The following is a 23,896-nucleotide window of genomic DNA, read 5'->3' as shown; positions in this document are numbered from 1 at the left end:
GCAAAAAATAAGGAGATCCTGGCGGTAAAGGCACTATGTCATATGAAAGTACTTATTGAGCCTTTCCGCAAGCGTAATGCTATTGTCCAGTGCCATCGTTGTCAGCAGTTTGGCCACCCAGCCAAATACTCCCGTAAGGCCCACATTTGCGTGAAATGTGCTGGCGAACACCCAGCCAAGGACTGTACTAGGCCACGCATCGAGCTGTGCACTTGCTACAACTGTGGCGGTCAGCATCCTGCAAACTATAAAGGTTGCAGCAAGCTACAAGCGTTCCTGCAGCGAGCCAGACCCAGAAGTGGAGTGGCTGGAAGTACAGAAGTAAGCGAGCGACCACCTTCACGGCGCTTAGCTGGAGCTAAGGAGATCCCCTCTTCTCGAGGCGGAATATCTTATGCAGATGTGGCTAGAGGGTCCGTTCACCACAAGCAACCACTGAGCCAACAACAGAAGCAACAGCAACAGCCCAATGATGGAAGTCCCAGTCGTCAAAGGAGCCGCAGCCAGACAAGGGGTACACTTCAGCGCTCGACGGATGCTAGCAGCAGCATTGAAGCCTTCCTGCAGACGCTTAACGAAAACATTAATTCTTTGCGCTCGATTCAAGAGAAGCAGATGGAATTAATGATGATGAAGCAACAGCAACAACAGTCACAGCAGCAGGGGCAGATTATCAATCTGCTCACTGCTCTCCAAGCGCGTCAAGCGCCATAATGATGCCGCTGCGCATCCTAGTGTGGAACGCCGACGGCGTATCCACGAAGTTGCCTGAAGTAGAGTGCTTCGTGCGACGTCACGAAATCGATGTATTACTGCTCAGCGAGACACACTGCAAGGGGGCAGAGACGCCTAAGCTATTCGGATTTGTAGCCTACACTGCCAATGATCCGAGAGGTGGCAACGCCAAAGGCGGAGCAGCTATCTTAATTAAATCTAGCCTTGCCCACTTTCCGCTAACACCAATAGCCACTGCCAAGGTGCAACTTGCACCGGCGGTTATTGAAACGGCACTTGGTCCTATAAGCTTTGGAGCGGTCTACTGCCCACCGAGATTTGCATGGACTACGGACGAGTTTAAGAACATTTTGGAAGAGTACCAGACGAAATTCATTGTTGCAGGCGATTGGAACGCGTCCCACTGGCTCTGGGGTGCGGGTAGGAGCAACCAAAGAGGCATTGCATTAGCGAATCTCGTCCTAAATTCGGAGGTGGACTCGCTAGCAACTGGAGGACCAACAAGATACCCGTACGGCAGTAGAGGCTCACCAGGGTACATCGATTTTGCACTGACAAAGGGTGTGCTGGGCATCCACGCTAACATAAGTGCGGTTGTTGAGCTTAGCTCCGACCACCTGCCTCTGGTAATAACGCTGGACGCGGGGGCAATATCCTACTCTAAGATGGAGCGGCTTTTCACTAGGCGTACTAACCTGGAGGTATTCCAATCGCAACTGGAGTCCACACTGCCCCTCAACACTGCCTTAAACTCTGGACAGGACGTTGATGATGCTATCGAACTGCTCACCAACAATATCAAGGCAGCAGCTAGATTGGCAACTCGCAGAATATCTCGGCAGCTCGCGGCAGATCGAATCCCAATACCCAGGGAGATCCTGATGCTTATAGCTGAGAAGAGGCGCTTACGCACTAGGTGGATGAGGTCTCGTCACCCGTTGGACAAAACGGAATGGAATCGAGCGCTGAGTAGGCTCCGATGCGCGTTGGTGATGCACAAAGCCGCATGGTTCGACGAAAGGCTTGCCAATACTGGAGTCGAAAGCGAAGCGACGCATTCTCTGTGGAAGGCCACGCGCGCAATCGCAATCGCGCGTTGCACGAGGAAGGCACCTCTAGTCGATAGCAACGGGACATGGTGTCGGACCGACTTGGGACAAGCGGAGGTATTCGCTGCGCACCTCGCCGAGCGATTTCAACCATTCAAGCTTGCCAGCCTGCAACAGGTTGAAGAAACTCAGGACCAGCTGAACCAAGCGCTTCAAATGGATATACCAATCACGCCGTTTGAACCCTGCGAGGTATCCGAAGTCATTGTGCGCCAGAGTAACAACAAAGCACCAGGACATGACGTCATCTGCAACGCCACATTGAAGGCCCTGCCCAGACAAGCGATCCTCTACATAACGTTGGTTTTCAGCGCTATTGTGAGGTTGCAATACTTCCCTTATCAGTGGAAGCTCGGGATAATCTCCATGATCCACAAACCTGGCAAGCCGGAAAGGGAGCCCGCCTCTTACCGGCCGATCAGTCTCCTCCCTTCAATTTCGAAGGTGTTTGAGAGACTGATTGCTGTCCGGATTGTAAGGATTATGGAAGCCCAGGGGATTACCCCTGAGCACCAGTTCGGTTTCCGTGCTGGCCACTGTACTGTCGAGCAGCTCCATCGAGTCGTCGAGCAAATTCTGACTGCCTACGACAGTAAGGAATATTGTAACAGCCTCTTCTTGGACATTCGAGAAGCGTTTGATCGAGTGTGGCACATTGGACTTCAACTGAAAATCAAGCAGACGCTGCCTGCTCCATATTTTGGGTTGCTAAAATCGTACCTAGAAGGGAGGAGGTTCGCTGTGCGCTTTCATTCAGCCATTTCCACCGAGCACAACGTGGCAGCTGGTGTTCCACAAGGTAGTGTCCTCGGCCCCCTGCTCTACTGCCTGTATAGCTACGACATGCCGCAGCCGGATGTAAGCCTTCACAGGAAATCTATGCTGGCCACATTTGCCGATGACGTGTGCGTCACCTACAGGTCCCGATGCGAGCACGACGCAGTCGATGGTATCCAGGACTTTGCATACCGGTTCTCGGAATGGGCTAGACGTTGGAACATTGGCATCAATAGCACTAAATCCAACAACGTCTGCTTTACTTTAAAGCGGAGAACGCCACCGCCCGTCTACATCGAGGAAGCCCCCGTACCACAGCCGAACGCAGCAAAGTACCTTGGAGTGCTTCTGGATCGAAGACTCACATTTTCCAAGCATGTGACCGACATCAGAACGCGCCTACGTGCTAAGGTGGCGAAGCACTACTGGCTACTTTGTTCGCGCAGTAAATTGTCGCTATCCAACAAGCTGACAATTTACAAACAGATCTTAGCACCAAACTGGAAGTATGGGTGCCAGATCTGGGGCTTGGCATGCGATAGCCAAATCAAAAGAATCCAGGCTATTCAAAATAAGGTAGCAAGACTCATCACCGGATGCGAGTGGTTTGTTCGAAACACCACTTTGCACAGAGACCTGAAACTAGCAACGGTATTTGACGAAATAAACAAGCACTCGAGCAGATACCATGACAGGCTGGAGCGCCACAGAAATCGACTGGCCAGCGCTCTAAACAGATCTCGCCCACCAAGGAGGCTCAATAGAAGGCAACCGAGGCATCTCATTACCCGATCTCCTTTGACAAGGGTCCGCAGAAGCCGACGCTTATCTTAAATCCTATTTGTTATATGTGATTGTTATGTAATTGTAGAAACTACTGTAAATTTGAAAAAGCTAACTATAGTTAGCCGGCGAGCTCAAATGGGCTGAATTAATAGATAAGAAGGACACAAAGGGGCTTCAAGACTTCCCCGTATGCCTTAATAAATAAATTAATAAAACTCTTTACTTCCCCCAAGATGATTCACAAAGTTTCAAGTGATTTGGTCAACATTCATATAGCTGCCATATAAACGATCTGGCTGATATGCCATAAAAATATTTACCTTACCAAAGAAAAAAATTTTGAATCTATATTTAATTACATATTTTATTGACATTATATACAGAAATTATACAGAAAATCAAATAAAATAAAATCATATTAAGATGTATAAGATGGTCCAAATCATTTTGTCCTGAAATTAAAAAATAAATTGATCATATGTCATTGTTATACTATTATACTTACAAAAAAATTAAACTTATTATTTATTAATTTAAAAAAACTCTTCGTCTGAGGCTATTACATCAAGTTCATGATCTTTCTGTAGAAGTTCTCTTTCATCGTCCTCCTCGCCCTCGATGTCCTGACAATCACCATGATCATCATGATCGCTTCCAACGCATGGTGATTTAAGTAGAGAAATGACCTTGCGGCATATTTTTGTTTTTATTTTTCCTTTTTCTTTCTTTTAGATAAATACTAGACAACAAAGGATCAGACGTATCTAGAGCTCTGTTAAAAATATCGGTCATAGTATCTAGGCGACTGAATTTCCTTGCATGTCTTCTCCCATCGCCGACAAAACAAAACCTTATAGATTGTGGCGATCTGTTGATCCAAATTATTTTTTGTTAATTGTCTAATAATTTTAATGGCACAATTGTAGTAACAAAAAGCGATCCATCATATACAGCACCGATTTCCTCATAACATTGCTTATAAATACTCTGACCAGTTGATCCATCATATCCATACCTAAATATTAATTGGCATTCTATCGAGTTGGTATTTGCTTTGAAAGTTTCATACTGCATTTCAAGAATCCGCAAAGTTGTGTGGTTTAAGAGTGGTTGTAACTCAACTTGCGCTTTATTCTCAAAATACTCGATTCCATTTGGTCTAAACTTTAGTTTTAAATTGATGTATTTAAGATGAACACCGAGGAGTTGAACGCATCTAATCAGCCTTTGCCAAGAACCAGTTCTTAAAATCTATTCACAGAATGCTCCCACGGAACTGCACACAGACGCTTCAAATTAGCGACTTAGCGCATCGTTGTTTCAGCGATTTGGAGAATATGTTTATCCATTATTTTTGTGGAGTAAAGAGACCTCTGATAGCGTTTTAGAAAGACATATCTACAGCCAGCAGCATACTTGTGTAACATGCGGCTTGTTGTCCAGGAATATTTAAGAAGAAACCATTAGTTTGTAATCAATAGCTAAGCGGTATACAGAAAATACAGAGGAGTAGAGTTTGAAAAGGCACGTGAAAACTATTGCTAATTTGGTGTAGATTCATAATGTTACTCTCTGAGCCAAAAAGAAACCACTCGAGAACCCTTGCATTTTACACTTGGGATTGATAAGCTTAGACACTACTTTCTGGCCATAAACTTTGTATTAGTAACTGACCGCGCACCGTTTTATACCCAAACTGTAAACATGGGAGTACCTCGCGAGGTTGCGCATCGGATATTGTCTGTGCATGATTATTCGTTTGCAGTGGAGCATAGCGCTGACCGCATGTTACAAGTTAAAGGGAGATATTTTGTACAAACATGTTGACTGTCGTTATCTTCTCTTTGTACCCAAGGCTATGTAGCATAGGGTTATAACTGAAGCGCAAGCAGGTGGACATGGAACGAAAGGTGTCACAGGTTATCGCCACATGCAAAAAGTGCATAATGACCAATAAGAAGATTGGTAAGCAGGAGGGTTACCTGAATTGGATGGACACAGGAGGTCAACCGTTACAGACGCTACATCTGGATCATCTAGTCCCAATGGATTCTAAGGCAAAACTTTAAAAATACATTTTTGCAATGGTTAAAGTATTTTTGAAATTTTTGTGTCGTTGTTCTTTACAAAAACTTTAGGAGCCGATGGAGGTATCAAAAATCTGGAGAAATTGTCAAACATTTTTGGATTTCCTGCCAGGATCGTGACAGATAGAGCTTTCACCTCAGGCACTTTTCATGAAGCAAAATACGATTCAGATTCAGAAGAAACTGCCAGATAAAGCGAGTCAAGCGAGTTATCCTGTCCATCATTAGAAAACTTTCTACAGACAATACAACTGAATTGTATATTTTCGTTGCCGAAGTCCAAAACGCAATCAAGTCACATGTTTATTTGACAACACAAAAAGCCGCATTCGACCTGATTTTTGGTAACAAGATGCTGACCAAAGTTACAGACATGGTAACTAAGCTCTTGAAACAAAAATTGATGGAGGACTTTGGGAATGAAAGTCAAGAAATGCACCGAAAAGTTAGCATACAGATGCAAAAGCGGACGCAGTTCGTCACCGATGGCTAATACTTTTTTTTACCCATTCGAAGTGGTCAAAGTGAAACGATGTGGTCGCTCTGACGTTAAGAAGGTTGTGGAGTTTAAAGGTCCAAATTATACCTCAACAAGCGTAGATAACATAAGTTATGGAGATGGGACAGATGACGCTTAGCAGGATGACCGTATGTAAACAGGCGATATATTGAGCAGTTGGCACACTTGTTTGGAGAGAGAAGAGTTGGCAGCACTAGAAATTGGAAGTCGGTTAACAGCCCGCGGGAAAAGAACGCGCGAAGAAGTTGCCGTAAATAAGTTTAACAGAATTAAAGTATAAAAGCCGTAGTCGAGAGCTGTAGAAAGCCGTAGCAGAAGTAGTAATAGTCTTTTCCTTCTTATAACCATTCACTGAACGTAGGATGTATTATAGTATACGTTGTTAGGGATGTGACCGGCAAGTAGTTATTAGCGAACTCTTGACAATTTCTATAGGCATGCCAAAATCATTTTGGCCAATGTAATACTTTCAAATAATTTATACTATATATCATTGTGTCATTTGTAATTTTAGATAATATTTGTTTTACTTACCCTGCTGAAAGAATAAGTATAATCACAATACCTAACAACAACAAAATAAAAAGTGCTTTTGCTGTTTATAAATTAACTTTATTTTGTAACAAATTCATACATTTAAATTCATTTTAATAGTTGTATTCCTATATGCTAAAATGTTAACTTTCTATTTCACATTTTTTCGCACTAATACTTTGATACATACTTAATTATTTTTGAGTACCATGAGAACACCATGTCAACACCGTGCTGACTTATGCGGATACAAATCTTTTTTGAATATGTGAGCAAAGATTTTGAGTCCAAAAGCCGTACAAGAGTTGTTCAATTTTAAATAATTATAGTAATTCTTACAAATAAATAATTAATATGATCAAATTATACACATTTTGAATTAAAAACTGAAACAAATACATCTTTAGACATAGACAATATAGTTTCTAATTTACCGCTTAACAATTTCCAAAACAATTTTAATTGGAATTTTGATAGGTGGTGAAATACAATCTTCTGTATAATATATAAAGCTCCAAATTATGTTAAAATCTGAGATAAGTGGACTTCGGTTAGTTGGACAGTAATATTCAACGCCATCTAGATATAGCAAACTACTTTTATTTTACTTTTTGCGTGTTTTTTAGATCAAATTAAAATGTATAATTACCATGACTCGTCGCTCTTTTGCCTTCTCCATCCATTTACTTAATGTTACCTTTTTCCCCTTTGTCAAGATTCCCGCCAAGCATGTTTTTAGTTGCATGTTTTTTCGGATGTTTATAGATGAAAGGCTTACATTATTTGGAGCCATGTAAGACAATTCAGCCATTGAATCAAATATCGAACTGCTTGCAAGTACTATTGTTATGAGGTCAACAATTGGGATCACTTGTAATGTGGTTTCCAATGGCATAATTTGAAGTCATTTTGTAATTCTGTTCATAGGTGACACTTAGGATGTGTGGCGGAAGTACAGTATGTCAAGTGACTGTTTGCTAAATTAAAATCTTTAAGAATATCTTTTTTATTAACTTTATAAAATTGTTGTGTAAATAAATAGAAAAGGTTCAATTAAAAAATAAGAATCGTAGAAAACCACAAAGGCAGGGAGAGAAATTTAGAATTGTAGTAGCACTACAAAACAACAAACAAAAAAATGCGAGTGGGGTTGCGAGAGAAGTGCAGATATTTAAAAACGGCCGAAATGATATCAAAAACGAAAGAGAATACTATAGTCGAGTTCACCGACTATCAGATACCCGTTACGCGAAATTACATAATTTTTCTGGCTTATCGATAGATATTGGAGATTAAAATGACAAAAATAAATAAAATGTTTATAAGTATGGGCGTTGGAGTTTGGGACGGTTCGTGGGCGTGGCAAAAAGTGGGAAAACAAACAATCACAAACGAACGTTGTCTTTGTCACTTATCGACGGTTTCGGCAAAGACACTAGACACTGTTCTATTGTCTTTGGTTTAGGGTTGCAAAGTGGGCGGGAGGTTAAAAATGTTATACTATTGGTTTACAACCACCCTTACAAGGGTGGCAGGACTTTGCTAAGTTCAAGACTTCACTACGACGGAAAACTTATGTGCCTCCTTGGGCCTCTCTCTTGTGCACGCACTGCCCAGCGAGATGTGATCTCATATATGGCTGGTTAATGTAAATGTAATAATGTTATTTTTTACCCTTGCATATTGATTTCGGTCATTTGTATAGAGAGTTAACAGCCGAGTCGATATAGCTATGACCGTAGAACCGTCTAGTCGGAACGGGCTGGATCGGACCACTATATCAAATAGCGGGAATAAGAATAATCTTAAGAAAATAAACGTTTCTTATTCGTTTGTTTTAATCGTGATTTGTTTTGTAATTAATAATTATTTTCTGCTTTAATTTTGGTAAAAGACGACCACTTTATAAAATAAATAATGTGAATGAAATCGTAGCTTCGTTGTTTTTAGTCATTTTAGGTTCTAGTTCAAGGGTACTTCAAGGGTACATAATATTCGTCTTGCCGAAAAAGCATTTTTATAGAAGTAATACCAAATTATCAAGAAATATAATCCTAATATTTCGAGATTCTTACGGGCGGAAAAAGAGAGCAACAGACAACCTTACGATCAAATCTATAAGGCTACAGTTTTTGATCTAGAATATACTTTTAAGGGATGGATACCTGTTTCATTTGAAAGAGACGTGAGCGATAATAGAAAACATCTAAACATTCATGGTTAAAATTAATATTGCATATCATTATAAACAAAATAAATAGAACCGCCCGACATACGTATTACACATGCCATGTGTAACGCCTTCAAAATGCTATGCTTTGTTAATTAATATTGTCGTGGAAAAAATTGTACGAATGAATAAGTGATTGAAAATGCCAGTTGAAAATAATACCATACATAAAATACGTGACATACAGATAAGGGTTTTTGTAAACTGTCTATCGACATATTTAAATATTTGGCCTCTTTTGGAATTTTAATATTCGTTGAATAAAGGAGTATACTAGATTCGTTGAAAAGTATGTATCAAGTACAGGGAATCGTCTCAGACCCTGTAAAGTATTATTCTCATAATCTTAATTTGGATCAATGGCCGACTCGATTTGGCCATGATAGCTAGGAAGTTAAAATTAGGCATGCAAAACTCCAGAGACATAGACGCAGCGCAAGTTGATTTCCAAATGTTCCCACGCCCACGAATCAGGCCAGACTGCCACGCCCAAAACTTTCAAAAATGTATTGGTGTTTTTTCGTTTTATTATTTGTCTTGCCACTTTCTTGTTGTATAACATTTTGGCCACGCCCCTTCGAACTGAAACAAACCGTTCAAAACTGTTAACGCCCACTCTTTTGAAAAATGAAAAAACTTGTTTTATTAAATTATTTTTTTCGCCATTTTTATCGATATGCAATTTAATTTTTAAAATTTCGCGTTCACTTCTACTAGTTGAGTAAAAGGTATCTGATAGTTGGGAAACTCGACTACAGCATACTCTTTTGCTTATGTTGATTTGCAGCGAACTCACAAAGAATTATATTTTAAATTATATAATTACATATACGCCACGTAATTATGTGCAGATTGGTTAAGGAATTAATTGTATAGTAACTCTTGAAATATTTTTTTTATTTTACAAAGTTTTGTTGTAAAAGGTTGCAAGGTTTAATAGAGACCGATAAAGAAAGAAAAAACCGAACGGATGTTATTAGAAACAAGGTGTAACAGGATGGCAAGATCATCATGATGCGTAGGCAGCCCTTATTCTCCGACTAAAGGAAAAAGTCCGGTGGAGTCTGCACAACCAGTTTAATTTATTTGCATGTGGTAGTCGACATCCGACTTGTGAATGCCTCAGTAGTCTTCGTTCTAAAAAATGTACACATAACGCAAGACATTTTTTTTGATATGCGTCGTAGAGCTGAAAAGTGTTTGGGTGACAGTTTTGAGCGGGTTGTGTGCGTAATGTGGGCATGGCAATAATCTTAAACGAACTTTAGCTGAGACATCTCGACATTTATACAGACTAACGGACTGACATTTCATGGCATTAATATTCCGTATGCGATTAAAGCCGTTTCCTTCTAACTGCTACACGGTGTTACATCGAATCTAGTATACCTTTTTATTCTACGAGTAACGGATGATTGCACTTTTTCGCAGCTAATTTCACACTAAACCGTTTTCTTTTAAATGTATATTTGAAAATCTGAACACTTTATGGATTTCTTGTTTTGTGTGCTCTTTCGAATGTTAGATCGTAATCAACATTTCTGCATTCTGGTTTAAGATTAAAATGTTAACATTTGATTCTTTAATTTCGTACCACGTACTGGATAGCTGCTTGACTGCGCCTTGAAAAGTTCCTTGGATAAAATCTCAAGAGCCGGCTTATAGAAGTAAATTGGAATAACGTGTTTGTTGACAAGGGTAAATAAAAAAATTTCCTGGTTTGATGTGCCTAAGAATACCAAACTACTTTAGCGAACGGCACAAAAGCACAGATTGGAATATCTAAATGTGGTCGAAAATAAAGAATAGTTAATTTGTTACTTAGAGTCTTCGATATATATGTAATTTTTAACATGTTTTCCTGCAGAAAATATCAGTTAAAGAAAATTTTGTAATACTAATCTGATACACCTCAGTTGAAAATTAAGTTCTTCCAATATAATAATGTTATTGCGGAGGTCTACAGCGTCCGGCTGATGTTCCCGAGAAGTCCAAGTCCTTTTGTTCAATAATTGGGATGCGGTCGTCATATAACGTAGGAGCTTGTAAAATTATTCCGGCGGTCCCAACCACAACTGCCAACGTGAATATCCACAAAAAAAGTCTATCCAACACCATAGCAACGTATTTCCAATCCTCTTTAACCTTTTTATATTAAAATATAAAACAATTAGTTAATAAAATATTTAATGACACATTGAAGTTTTTACAATTAATTTAATTTATATATAGCTACGTAAATTTTTTTATGCCTGTTTATTGGATCGTCTTAATAGACAAAGATAATAGAATAAAGTCTATTATAGTAAGAATATAAATCTCTGTAAGGCTCATGTAACTCACAGTTAGATCTACAATGATTTAAGATTAGTGGTATGTAGTTTCTAGTGAATCTACTTGAAACGAGAAGTTTAGACGTATAACCAAGTCCGGACTATCAACGCCACCACGAATAAGCTTACAAATAAAGACTGCATCCCTCTACGGTTAGCTGGGAAGGTAAATTAATTAACAGTAGTGTTCTGGAATAGGGAGGTGATATAAAATTTGTATCCCAATTTAGACACCGCAAGGCAAACAGTAAGCAGTTTTTTTTAGACCGATTCAAGCGCTCTGAGTGATCCATACTCTAGAATCGGACGCACTAGCGAAATCTAAATCTAGTTTTCTTACTATGACTAGAGTCAGTGTATATGAGATCTGTTTGAAGATTATTTTTGAAGCCCTGTATTGCGAAGAAAAATAGCTCCAATAGGTAAGTGGTTCTTGATTTGCTTGATTTCATATAATTGACCTACAAGGGTGCTAGTAGTGAGGAGTGATAACATTTTCAAAAAGCTAAGTGATAGCCGACAATTTTGAGATTCCTGTGTTATTGCTTACATCCTAGGAGGAGTGATAACATTTTCAAAAAGCTAAGTGATAGCCGACAATTTTGAGATTCCTGTGTTATTGCTTACATCCTATTTGCTAGCTTTTTTATGGAGAGGAATCAAAAAGAATTCCTTTCATATATGGGGAACTGTGAAAATTCCAGCGATGAGATAAACAGTTTTAGTAGAGGCTTGCAAAATGCTTCCGCACTGAATTTACGCACACAGCCAGGGATTCCCGCGGGACCCGGCGAATATGCAGGCTTAACACGCTGAAGATCGTAAAGCAGTGAGCTTACGTTAAGAGTGGAACAAAATATTAGATTCGACTTTGATTACGCGTAAGAGTATGGCTGTTCCGAATGAGGTAACGTCAAATACAACGGTTTAAAAAGGTCTTGTACCAAGGTCTTGTAGAAAGGATAGACTGAGCACCTAAATATTTAGGTTTGTTAGCGATTGCCGATTGCATCGGATCACAAGAGTTAAAAAATGATTTTATTGCGGTATAGGAATAAGAGGAAAAAAAGGAGAAAAGAGATCGGACCAATTTAAGATTCAACAGACAAACACGAAGCGCAAGCTTGTTGGCACGCCCACTCTAACGCCCACAAAACTGCCACGCCCACACTTTTGAAAAATGTATTGCTATATTTTCACATTTTTAATAGTCTTGAAAATTTCTATCGATTTTTCTTAGTTCTGCTCGCTAAGAGTTACTAGCTCATAGAAAACAAATTTATTATTTGTGTGAGAATTATTGTATTATTTTTTGGGAGAAGACAAAGTTTCAGAATAAAGTAGCTTTATTGGAGTATTTTACAGAGAATTCCTCCGATGATCGCCGTCCGCTGAACGGCGTTGCCCCTGCGACGCCTTCTTTAGCCTGTGTTTCCTTAACAACAGTCCACGTGCCGGCTCGAAAGGGCTTAGGATGTTATGAGGCAGGGTGTATCGTCCACAGGTTGAGGCAACGCTCGGCCTGGGACCACCTTTGCCGACCACTGACTCCAATGACCCTTTCAATGACGCCAGGTCCTTGTTTCTGCACTCCAAGGATCGATCTGCTCGTCCTTCCTTCTGAGTCCTGCGCGTTTTTCACTGCCCGACACTTCCACAGTGGTTTTTCGCTGAGCGTCATTTACTCCGTGCGTCCTCGCCTCGTGACCTTCTCCATGCGTTCTAATTCACTGACCGTCTTCGGACTCCGTTCCGACTGCCTGACTGCGCGGCCGCGTACTCTCCTCTACTATCCTCGCGAACGTATGGCTCCTCGCGTGTTGTGACTGACTGCCTCGAGCTGCACTTACGCCGTCCCTTTATAGGCCGCGGGGATCGTTTTTTTCCATTTTACACGCGGCCCGCTCGGGTACAAGTTGCAACTAATTTTCCGTTAGTTCACGATGCGTCCTCTTTATGCGTGACCACACAAAGTCCGCATCGTTACCGTTCGACCTCCGTGCCCTTGGCCGGCTCGACTCCAAGGTCCAGCGCGGTACCGTTAGTGCAGGTCTCTCGGCTTTGCCGACCTGACCGCCCTTGACTTTTCTTGCATTTCAGACGTCTTCGCTGTTGCACCCTGCACCCGGATTTGTGGGGAGTTTTAAGACTCCTCACAACACAAACTCAAATATCACAAGCGAGCTATTAAAAGTACCTCAAGAGAGCAGTCTGCACGCTTAGAGCTTTAGATTTTGTGTGGGAGAGCAAGAAAGTGTGTGGATTTTGATAAGAAATTATTAAAAACCTTCGCTGGTTTTGCAGCCACAAATATTATTATAATATTATAAATAATCAGTATGAACAGCCGAGTCGATGCGTCCACGTTCATTCTGATGTATTTCCGCCTGTCTCCGGAACTATAAAAGTCTGTTTTAGAAGAGTTTCACTACCACTACTACACATACAAACAGCCCAAAACTATCGCGTTTTTTCGGTTTATTATGTAGCCTGCAAATTTCTATCAATATTCCAGAAACATGTCGCTACCGAACCGCGGAAAAATGTCGCACAAACTCTAATCGAAAATGGTGGCCTGGATGTGCAGCGAAATAAAAGCAAAAGTGTATTCTGCACCCAGCACCTCTGTCTAATTTCATTTAAATTAATTTGATAGGTTTTCGTCGTGGTGCACTTCTGATCAAAGTAAATCAAAGTTAAATATTGTCGAAGAACGTACGTATACCTAACTAGAACATCGAAAATAGGGTTTAAGCGAATAAACCTATGGAGGGCACATGGACGTGATTTTATCCACTGTGCTGTTGATGTATGTACTTTATATGGCCACACTGGCCTATTCTATGTAAGGGCTTAAATATCTAGTGAAATAAGAGCTAAAACTTACTCATTTCTTATAAGCATTTTATCATATAATACCATTTAACTTACTTTTGTTGAGTCCTCTTGCATTTTTGTATGCTCTGCAATAAAGCGCACACAAAAACAGCTTTTGTGAATTTTAGGAAGGCATTTAGAATGGGAAAATGCTGGATTGTTTAAAATGGGACTTTTCATCCCTAAGGATCCGATATCCATATCGGGGACGGCGGCTATTTCGTCTGAACTACAATGGGTGAGTGGCGGCACTGGGCCATGAACCTGGCAACTTCCTCCAAACGGTCCATTCGCCGTAATGCTAAAATAAAAGATTTTTTGATAACATTATACAGAAATAAGAACTGTAAGTAAATTTCATTAATTATTTTGATTTCGATTTTTGCCATAATATTAATCTACTTTTATACTTTTGAGGAATTAAAACTCAGGCCATTTCCAGTAATAAGCAAGTGGGTAAACCGCAAAATGGTTTAAAAATAACGAATGCTGTAGTCGAGTTACCCGCTCAGTGAACGAGAAATTTAATTTTTTTTTTCTTGTAAAGTACCACAAAAATTAACAAATTTCAAAACATTTTTCAAAAGTGTGGGCGTACCAGGTTTGTGCGGTTTGTGGACGTTAAAGTGGCAGTGGCAACATAGGCAACATGCGCTGCGTCTATGTCTCTAGAATCTGTTTGCTCAATGTTATCCAGCCGGAACCAGCACGCAACTAATAACTCCAGAACGGAGAGTGTAGACTCGCCCCTTATATTCAATTTGTCATTCACTTCCGCTCTAATAAGCGCTTGTGATTCTATGAAGACTGGATCAGTTCCACCAACATTTAGTTAGTTTTGTTGCTAATTGGATTTAAATAAATAAAAGCGTTATTCTTACTTTAACTCCAATTCAAGTCAAATCCTTTTTGTTTGTTATACTCGTAGAGTAAAAGAATATACTAGATTCGTAGAAAAGTATGTAACAGGTAGAGGGAAGCGTTTCCGACCATAAAGGGTATCTGTCCGAATTAATTATGATGAATGAACCTCGATCTCAGATACTTAAAATCAAGATTTAGCATGCAGCTTCCAGCACCACAAGTTTGTTTTCAAATTTTGCCACGCCCACTCTAGCGCCCACAAATCGCACAAAACTGCCAAGCCCACATTTTTGAACCATTTTTTTAAATTTTTTTCAAAATTTTATTAGTCTTGTAAGTTTCTATTTGCCATTACAATTGCCATTCTATTTACTATTACTTTGGAAAAATGTTTAAATTTTTTCTATTTTATTCCCCAATATCATTCACACATGCTGAGTAACGGGTATCTGATAGTCGGGGAACTCGACTATAGCATTCTCTCTTGTTTTTTCATAATTTCTATTGATATGCAAGTCAAATTTTCTCGTTCGCATTCGTGGTCTCTTTTTTTGTCCTTTCCGGATCCAATAAGATGTGGTGCAGCGATCACTTCATATTTGTTTAGGGAATACTGCTATTAGAAAAGTTCTAGCATTCATAGATCGATGGTGCGGAATTAGGATTAGGAGCTGTCAGTGTGGAGCTTCCATGAAGATAAAAGGGAGGTTTCTTGGCCAGAAACATTACCGGTATAACGTATGTCACCAAAATGCGAGATATGTACGAATGGCTTTTGAAAACATACTTCCTAGCTGGACGCGATGTTACATCAAGAATTACATCTCATACATTTAGGCAAACTAATTCTCTCTGACTTCATGTTATCAAAACATTCGCGGCTTATTGACCTAAAAATAGTGAAAAAATACTGAAAAAGTTGAGGAGTTTTATAATCTTAAGTGCTTTTAGAATTCGGAGTTGCAGACAAGTTGTGACAAGTTATATGGTCCACCTACATAAGTAAGCAAGTTTTGGAATTGCAGCGTGACCCTGTAAGGCGTCAGGTTGCGGTCAGTTTTACAGGGTGGCAAGTCATGGCCAACCAATAAAATAAGTAGAGGAAGATACTTGCTATTTTACGAAGTGCGGTGCCATTTGGAATATTCCATTTATAGAGAGATGTAGTAAAGGGTTAAGAAAATTTAAAAAGGGGTTTCTGACGGTCATTGATCGATATGAACATGGAACATTAATATGTGCTTTCGAAAGACATTTTGAGGCTTGGAAAGCTAAAATCGATCTATTAAATGTACCAACCTCCCCCAACACAAGTAGTTTTATATTCCACAAGTAATTAATAGCATAACTGTAATAAAAATAGCAAATAGGTAATACTTTCCTTTGCGATAAATCTTCCTTTGGCAGACTATTGTTGTATCCTGAAGACGCGAGTCGATCAATATTTGTCGCAGAATAGTAAGGATAAAAGCAAGCATGTGTGTCCTTCAAAAGTAATTTACTGAAAAAAAAAGATTCAATTATTGTAGAATTTGACTTTATTATACCCGTTAGTCATAGAATAATAAGTATGAAACGGGCAGAAGAAAGCGTTTCCGACGATACACAGTGTAACAAACTGTTTTGCTTGATTCTGCTAGTTGCAGCGGCTAGCTCAAAGAGCTTGTGTGTTCGTCTCACGGAATTTATGATTTGTGTAATTGCCCGACCAAGGAGAAGACAGCGTTTCAGATTAGAATACCTTTATTGGAGTATTTGACAAGCGGATTTTAACCACTTCTTCAGGGTGAAAGTCAACAACATCACCTCGGAATCCAACACTTCTATCAATGCGTTTCCCACCTTTCCCATTCGATGCATACTCGGAGTAGCAGGTTTGCCCAGCGTATCTGAATATAAGAGTGCGCCATGCATCTTCCTATAAATTTTATAATCAAGTTCCCGAAAAATTTCCGAACACCCATTCCAACTTGGATTATAATTCAAATTCGGTTGTGCAACACAAAAAGTAGAAGTAAAGTAAATTAAACTAGTTCTCTTAAATAACTCGCAACACAAGTAGAGAAAACCCTTTGACTTGGATTATAATTCTAATTCAGTTGTCAAACTCAAAAAGTGGAAGTGGAACTAGAAAACTAAAAGCAAATACAAAACAATAAGTCCAAAGGCAACTAGCAACATATAGAATAGAACGTTATCCATAATATCCTAAACCCATCCAACCTAATTTTAATCAATACATGCAGCCATTTCTATCCACCTATACACAACCAACCTATGTGGCACGCAACAAGTTATTTCAAACCCAACCCATACATGAACATCCAACCAAGTATTCTCAAAAGTCCTTTCCAACAACATTACAATAAAATCCAAAACAACCAACTAAAAAAAGACTCCACATCTAAGAATACTAACTTTCCGATTGACAAGCGACTAAGACCATCTGACAGTGAAGAAACCAAAATGTCTATCGACGAATCTAGATTTCAAGACGCACACGAATTCGAAGAATTTCAACCCAGTTATTATGAACAACAGGGACAACGCGTCTAAATTTACGCGTTGAGCAAAATTGAGCAAAATCAATATATTTCAGAACCAAACGAAAATTTTCAGTTAACAGCCCCGGACATGACGAATACATAGAAATAGCATACAAAGGTAACATGATCAATAAAAATATATTTTATATTTAAAAGAAACCAGAACCAATTAACAACTCAGGCCAGGATTCAATACAAAAAATAGAATTAAGCATAGAGTTGTAATCGACTTTAGAAAACTTAATGATATAACTATCCCTGACAGATATCCAATGCCAAACATGGACGAAATTCTTGGTAATTTAGGAAAATGTCTATATTTTGCATCCATCGATTTGGAAAAAGGATTTCAACGAATAGAAATGGACACAGAATCAATATCTAAAACTACATGCTCCACCAAAAGCGGACATTATGAATACACTCGAATGTCAGTTGGCCTTAGGAATGCACCCGCTACTTTTCAAAGGTGCACGAATAATGTCCTTCGACCTTTGCTTAACACGAACACTGTTTCGTGTATTTGGATGATATTTATTATTTCAAAAGTCAATTAAACTTCTACTAGTCTTAAGTAACAGGTCTACAATAAAAACCGAGAAACTTTAAGCGGATAAATATTAATTGCCGCATAGGTAACTGTGTGTTGATCAATTAAAACTTCTTTATATTGTTGATATTAAAAAAAATAATAAATTAAATAAATAGAAACACGAGAGAAAGCAATAGTCGAGTTCCCCGATGATCAGATACGTGTTACTCAGCTAGTGTGAATGCGAACGCGAAATTTCATCATTTTTCTGGGATATCGATAGATATTGGGGAATATAACGAGACAAAATTAAAAAATTGTTTAAAAATGTGGGCGTGTTAGTATTCGGGAGTTTTAGGGCTTTAGGCCGTCTTTGTCTCAAAGATCTGCATGGCGAATCTTAATCTTTCTAGCTTTTATTGTTCCTGAGATCTTGACATTCATACGGACAGACGGACATGGCTAGATCGACTCGGCTATTGATCCTGATCAAGGATATATATCCTTTATATAGTTGGAAACGCTTCCTTCTACCTGTCAAATACTTTTCAACGAATCTAGTATACCCCTTAACTTTATGAGTAAAGGGTATAATTATGTTTCCTTGCTAGAGAGTTATTAATTTTCTAGTAATTTAATTTAATACTATCACAAAATTTTTACCCCAGTGTGTTTATCGAGGAAAATGCATGTGATCTCTTCGAAAATGTACAAGAAAAGAACGTGACCGGAATTCGGATTCAGGGCAGTGAAATTGGCCGAGTGGCTAAAGCAGCTGCAGCTGGAGTGCAAACACCTATATCCTATTTATATAATTAATGTGCCTACTTTACAGCAGAAATATATATAAGGGTCAAAACGCTTCAAGCACCGTTACAAAGCCCCGCCACTAAAATCAAACTATGGTACCAGATACAATATTCCGCCTGACCTTAAGTCATTGAAGGTGCTCCTGACGCTGTAGGTCTTTCAACTCGTAATAGTAGTTACCCAACATCTCTCCAACTCGGTCTTTAACAAACGAAGCTCCAAACTTGTCATTATAACCCACTTGAAGACAACTTTAAGCTTTTGACAGGCTTAATCTTCAGCATACGTTTCATAGCCTAAGAATGCCTAATCTGGAAAGAGTCCGGACGGTTGAACATGATGCACCGAGCACAGAGCAAATTCCAATATTAGAATGCACCGCTGAACGCAAAGCAAAACAAATCCTGCTCAAGTACTCATCACAATCCTTCTGGTCAGAGCGTACCCTAATTGCTGCGATGACTGAACGATTAACACGTTCTGAAGCGTTAACTTTAGGGGCATGCACGGCAGTTAATAAGTGCATATACATATTAATTAACTTTAAAAAAACGTCTGCACGAAATTGGTAGACGATATTCGAAACGATAGTTTTAGGCACCCTAAATGTCATAAAAATGGCACTTTTGAGGTAATTAACTACTACCTGGGTATTTATTTTCTCCAAAAAGACATCCTTTGAAATGTGATCCAGCACTTTTCACTTCGGGAACGCGGAAATACCCCTCGAAAATCAATAAAGAGCCGCTGGAAAAACCGCTGTGTGTCTGAAGTTTTTTCTAACGGAGGTCTAAGAGAGGAATTCGACGACTTAGTGCATTTGCGCACCTCGCAATCGTTGACCTGGCAAATAATAATACCGCTTTATTCTCTCAATGGCCTTATGTATCCCACCGTGCAAGCATAACTCGAGGATTTTCATTTCATTTTAATTTTCGGGGTATCCATATCTTCCAAGCCAATTCATTATAAAGAGTTTGACCCGTTAGGTGGTCTGCTTTCCTATACACTTGTAGGTCAGAAAAATTCACCTCGTTAGCGCTGACGCTGTGGATTAACTACTTGTATCCTTCTGATTTAAAGTTGCTCGAGATTAAATCGACATGCAGACCGTCTATACCATCCGGAAAGGCGCATTAAACTCGGAAAGTTGGGGATCGCTGCAACTTTTTCTGGGTATGTGCGTATCCCGCCGTCATTAACATCAATTATATGGCCCAAAATTTCGATCCATTAGACGAACTGGTATAAAAGGTGGAGGATCCCTGGCTATGTGAGGATTGGCACAAATGTAACCTAGGCCGAGTTTGCAACGCTTTGCCAGAATGTTATTATGCACCTTGAACTAAGAGTTTTGCGCTTCTGTACGTCCGGCAGGCGTTTCCCCTAATTTCGGAATGTTTCGATGAAGCAGAAGAAAAATATTAACTTGCGGCTACATCTAAAGAATTGGAGATATCGACTTTACGCGATATCCCAGTTAATCCGTCGTTGCTGACTGAGTTCCTTAGGCACTCGAAGGCGTCGGCTTGTATTGCAGCCTCGACGTTAAGGCTTTGAAGTTTTTGCACACTTAGCACAATTTGGCTTGTACGTGTTGGGAACTCCACAACCATAACAAAAAGCTCTCCGTTCTGCTAAACAGTCCTCGTATCTGTGGTCTTCTTTCCGACAGTTCCACCATATTAGAGAGAATATCTCAATCCCCTACTCTGTTTCAAATTGAAATAATTTGTTCTTCTGATTCCTGAGCAAGTTCAGACTTTTCTTTACTTCATCTAAGAAGACCTCGAGTCTTCGGTAAGTTTCTCTTAGCTCCGACACGGTTTGAATTTCTACGTTGAGAATCTCATACCTAATCTCTGGACGTAAATTATTCTTAAAGACACAAACAAGCTTTCGAGCAGAAACCGGCATGTTGGCACAACATGTGGCCCTCCACTCTATATATGGAGTTGCCCTTCAGGATCTGACGACCTAATTAGGTTATTCAAATCGGATACCACACTTCTCAGTGAATTAAGTGACTGGTTTAAACCAACGTTTTCATATTGGTTTCCCCTATCTCTTTCGTGGAGCCTGGCTTGACCAAAGGCGAATGAGGTCTTACTTCTTCATCCGGATTCGGTTGGCTTGCATCAGTTGTGTCGCCGTTGCTTTTACTTCTACCACGTCGGTTCTTCTCCTATCCTGATGGTTCTATCGTAACATCTTCCGAAATCCAATCCTTAGAACGCGCTTGCGGACTAACCGGCCTGAAAGCCACAAAGCAAGCCGGACATTTATCGTTCCCCTTAAAATGACTATCAATATCTTGGGAAATTTATGTTGACATGTCGTCACGTACATGTACACCAACTTTTATATCTGTTTCGCACACCGGGCAAACCGGCGCTGAAGCACAGATTGGAGATCAAATCATCTCGGAAAAGAGAAAAAGATAACGATAAATTAAATGAACCCTATCAATCGTTTCTAAACACAATAAATGCTAAATTCAAAATATTCAAAAGATACTAATTAAACTCTAAGCTAGATGTCTGGCCAATCGAGGGGTATTCATTTTGTTTACCGAAATTTTCTAAGGGTGGTAACAGGTCATAGAACAACAGTAATAAGTATGAAGGTTATTTGCGAAAACATTCCGGACAGAGTGTAGTTCGAGAACCACTCGTATTGTTTTCCAAGGATACGTTTTACAGATAATACAACTTCCTTTAACTTCGAATGGATATGATAGATAGCATATAACCTAGTAGATGAAGTGAGGACAGCCCTAGACAAACTAGGAGCTGTCAACAAACTCACAATAAGGTGGGTCCCGGGACACAACAACATCCCGGGAAATGAGCTAGCGGACAACCTAGCCAGGTAAGGGGCAGAGAAACCACTAATTGGGCCGAATCCTTCTGTGGTGTTGGTCACCACAGAGTGCGGGGCTTACTGAAGTCACTAGTGGAAGAAAAACGTCTGTCCTCTGGGAACACCTACCAGGACTTAGGCAGTCTAAGATTCTCCTCCGTGAATATAACCATAAAGGTTTAAGACCTTAGGAACACCGTGCGAATTTTGACTGAACTTCTTACTGGGCATTGCCAGCTTTACAGCCATTTGCACAAAATTGGCATTGCAGACAGTGAATTCTGTAGGAGGAGATGCTATTAAATGTGATGATATTAAATGTGATTGCATGGCACTTGCCATCAAGAGGAACGGACTCCTGGGCATGCATGTAGTCCCAGGGGAAACAATTGCAGCCCTGAACCCCAATAAAATGCTGTCATTTATACAGTGCATTGGACTTTGGAGGGATCTTTGAGTCATGAAGGGGTAGTTCAATTGATCCGACTGGGTCGGATCCTTGCCTTTCGCCAACCCAACCAAAACAAGAATAGTTTTTCTTATGTGGCAAGGAGCACATAAGATCTCTTCGAATTTGGATTTAGAGCAGTGAATGACAACCCAGGTGACAACGAAGGCAATCAACCAGATGATTAAAAAAGCAATGCAGGTCATTAAAAATACGACGGAAAGATAAATTTGTCGAAAAGCCCGGCTGGTGGCAAAAGAATTTACGCAACGCGAAGGCATTTATTACGACGAGACCACTCAAAACCATTGATTGCTTTCTAAGCGAAGTGGTCAAGACCTAGTAGGATACGCTGATTCTAACTGGGCCACCAACATAGAGAACGTCGAATGCAAAAGCGGAGTACATGGCTCTGTCTGACTCCTCAATGAAGCGGTCCATCTTAAAAGCAACCTAGAAGAATTTTTGGCAAACTGAAGACGACTGTCATCCATAACGACAATCAAGGAGCTGGTAAACTTGCTTGCTATCCCACCATTTCATCCACCACTACATCCTAACCACCGAGATGCCAGCAGACATATTGTCGAAAGGATTTGGACGCTCAATGCCCAACACATCCTTGGGTATACGTCCAGTCGATCAACACATCAATTGAGGGGAAGTATTCTAAGTACAATAGCAGCACGTCGATCTTCGCGACACATATCGTGTACCCCGATATATATCGGGTTTATTGTTTTCGCATAAGTGTAATCTATAAGTTCTGTTCCTTCATTCATAATGTGGAAAACCAAAATCACATTAATTCTTAAATAAAATACTTTTTAAAAATGTTTCGATTTTTAATATTTTTTTTAGTCTTTTAAATTTCTATTGATTTGCCAAAAAACTTAATTTTGTTATTTGTCTTTCAATTTCTTCTTTTCTATTTCTATCGATATATAAAAAAAACATTAAAGCCACATACCTTCTAAGACATTTCTCTACCAGGAAGAACAAGGATATCGCAAAAAAAGTATACTTCATTTCCAAGATAAAAGACTAAACAGAGCCAAGAGTCGAGAACTGTACCAGATGCATTATTGTTAATGCTTAGGCGGGTAAGATGGGTAAGGTTATGTACCACATCGATCACGTCGGTCCCATGGAGACGAAATCCAAGCGCTAGGGTAACTATGATACCCAACTCGTCGCACAAGTGTCGATGAAGTGTTAACCTGCTTCGAGAAGCAAGGCGTTCATTTCGGAAGCCCTCGCCGTACAATGTCTAATAGATGCACTGCGGCGTACTAGTCGAAAAAATTCGCAAGATCATCAAACCAATTCTTGCGAAGTTGAGCCCTGTTGCTTGGTATAAGTACGATAGAAGAGTTCAGCAAAGCATTAATAATACTTAACCAAGAAGCACGAAGATCACGCCGCTTAAGCTTTTAACATGAAATGGTATGATGGAATTTGAACTAGGTAGGCTTTCTTCGCGGAAAACTCGAAGTCGTTTATGCTATACGCCAACCCTTAGTACTCGATACTTGATAGGAGTAGTAGCTGTGTAGAGAAAACCGAAAGATTAGCAATTAAAAAGAACAGTGTATTTTGAAAAGCCCAACAATACACTTTATAACGCGTTTGTTAATATATTCTTACACTAATGCATTCCCGAGGTGCAACATTTTAATTGCTTAGCTACCGATGGTTACAATTCGTATCGCGACAGCAAGCAATAGAACAGAATAATAATTTACGTTCTTTTTAACGAATATTGTATACCCCCATGCTCTACTAATACCAGGTATGAATACTATTTCTATGAGCAGTTCGAGTTCCATCAAAATCTGCAGAAGAT

At 39.7% G+C, this 23,896-nt stretch overlaps 1 protein-coding gene across 3 annotated transcripts in view; it reads right to left on the bottom strand.

Annotated features, from left to right (window-relative positions):
* Positions 1-6,604: 6,604 nt before the first annotated feature.
* Positions 6,605-23,896, bottom strand: part of LOC6620133 (acetylcholine receptor subunit alpha-like) — a 76,948-nt gene continuing 59,656 nt past the window's right edge. For all 3 annotated transcript variants that reach the window (XM_032717346.1, XM_032717345.1, XM_032717348.1), the window contains 3 exons: positions 16,234-16,353; positions 14,043-14,289; positions 6,605-10,923 (listed from right to left, as the gene is read on the bottom strand). In XM_032717346.1, the coding sequence (XP_032573237.1) occupies positions 10,726-10,923; positions 14,043-14,289; positions 16,234-16,353 (565 nt within the window). In that variant the 3' untranslated portion in view covers positions 6,605-10,725. The remainder of the gene's footprint in view (positions 10,924-14,042; positions 14,290-16,233; positions 16,354-23,896) is intronic.

This window comes from Drosophila sechellia, chromosome 3L, assembly GCF_004382195.2.
Source record: "Drosophila sechellia strain sech25 chromosome 3L, ASM438219v1, whole genome shotgun sequence".
NCBI classification, from domain to species: Eukaryota; Metazoa; Arthropoda; class Insecta; order Diptera; family Drosophilidae; genus Drosophila; species Drosophila sechellia.
Note: the sequence above shows the minus strand (reverse complement) of the source record. Positions and strands in the feature narration are given on the sequence as shown.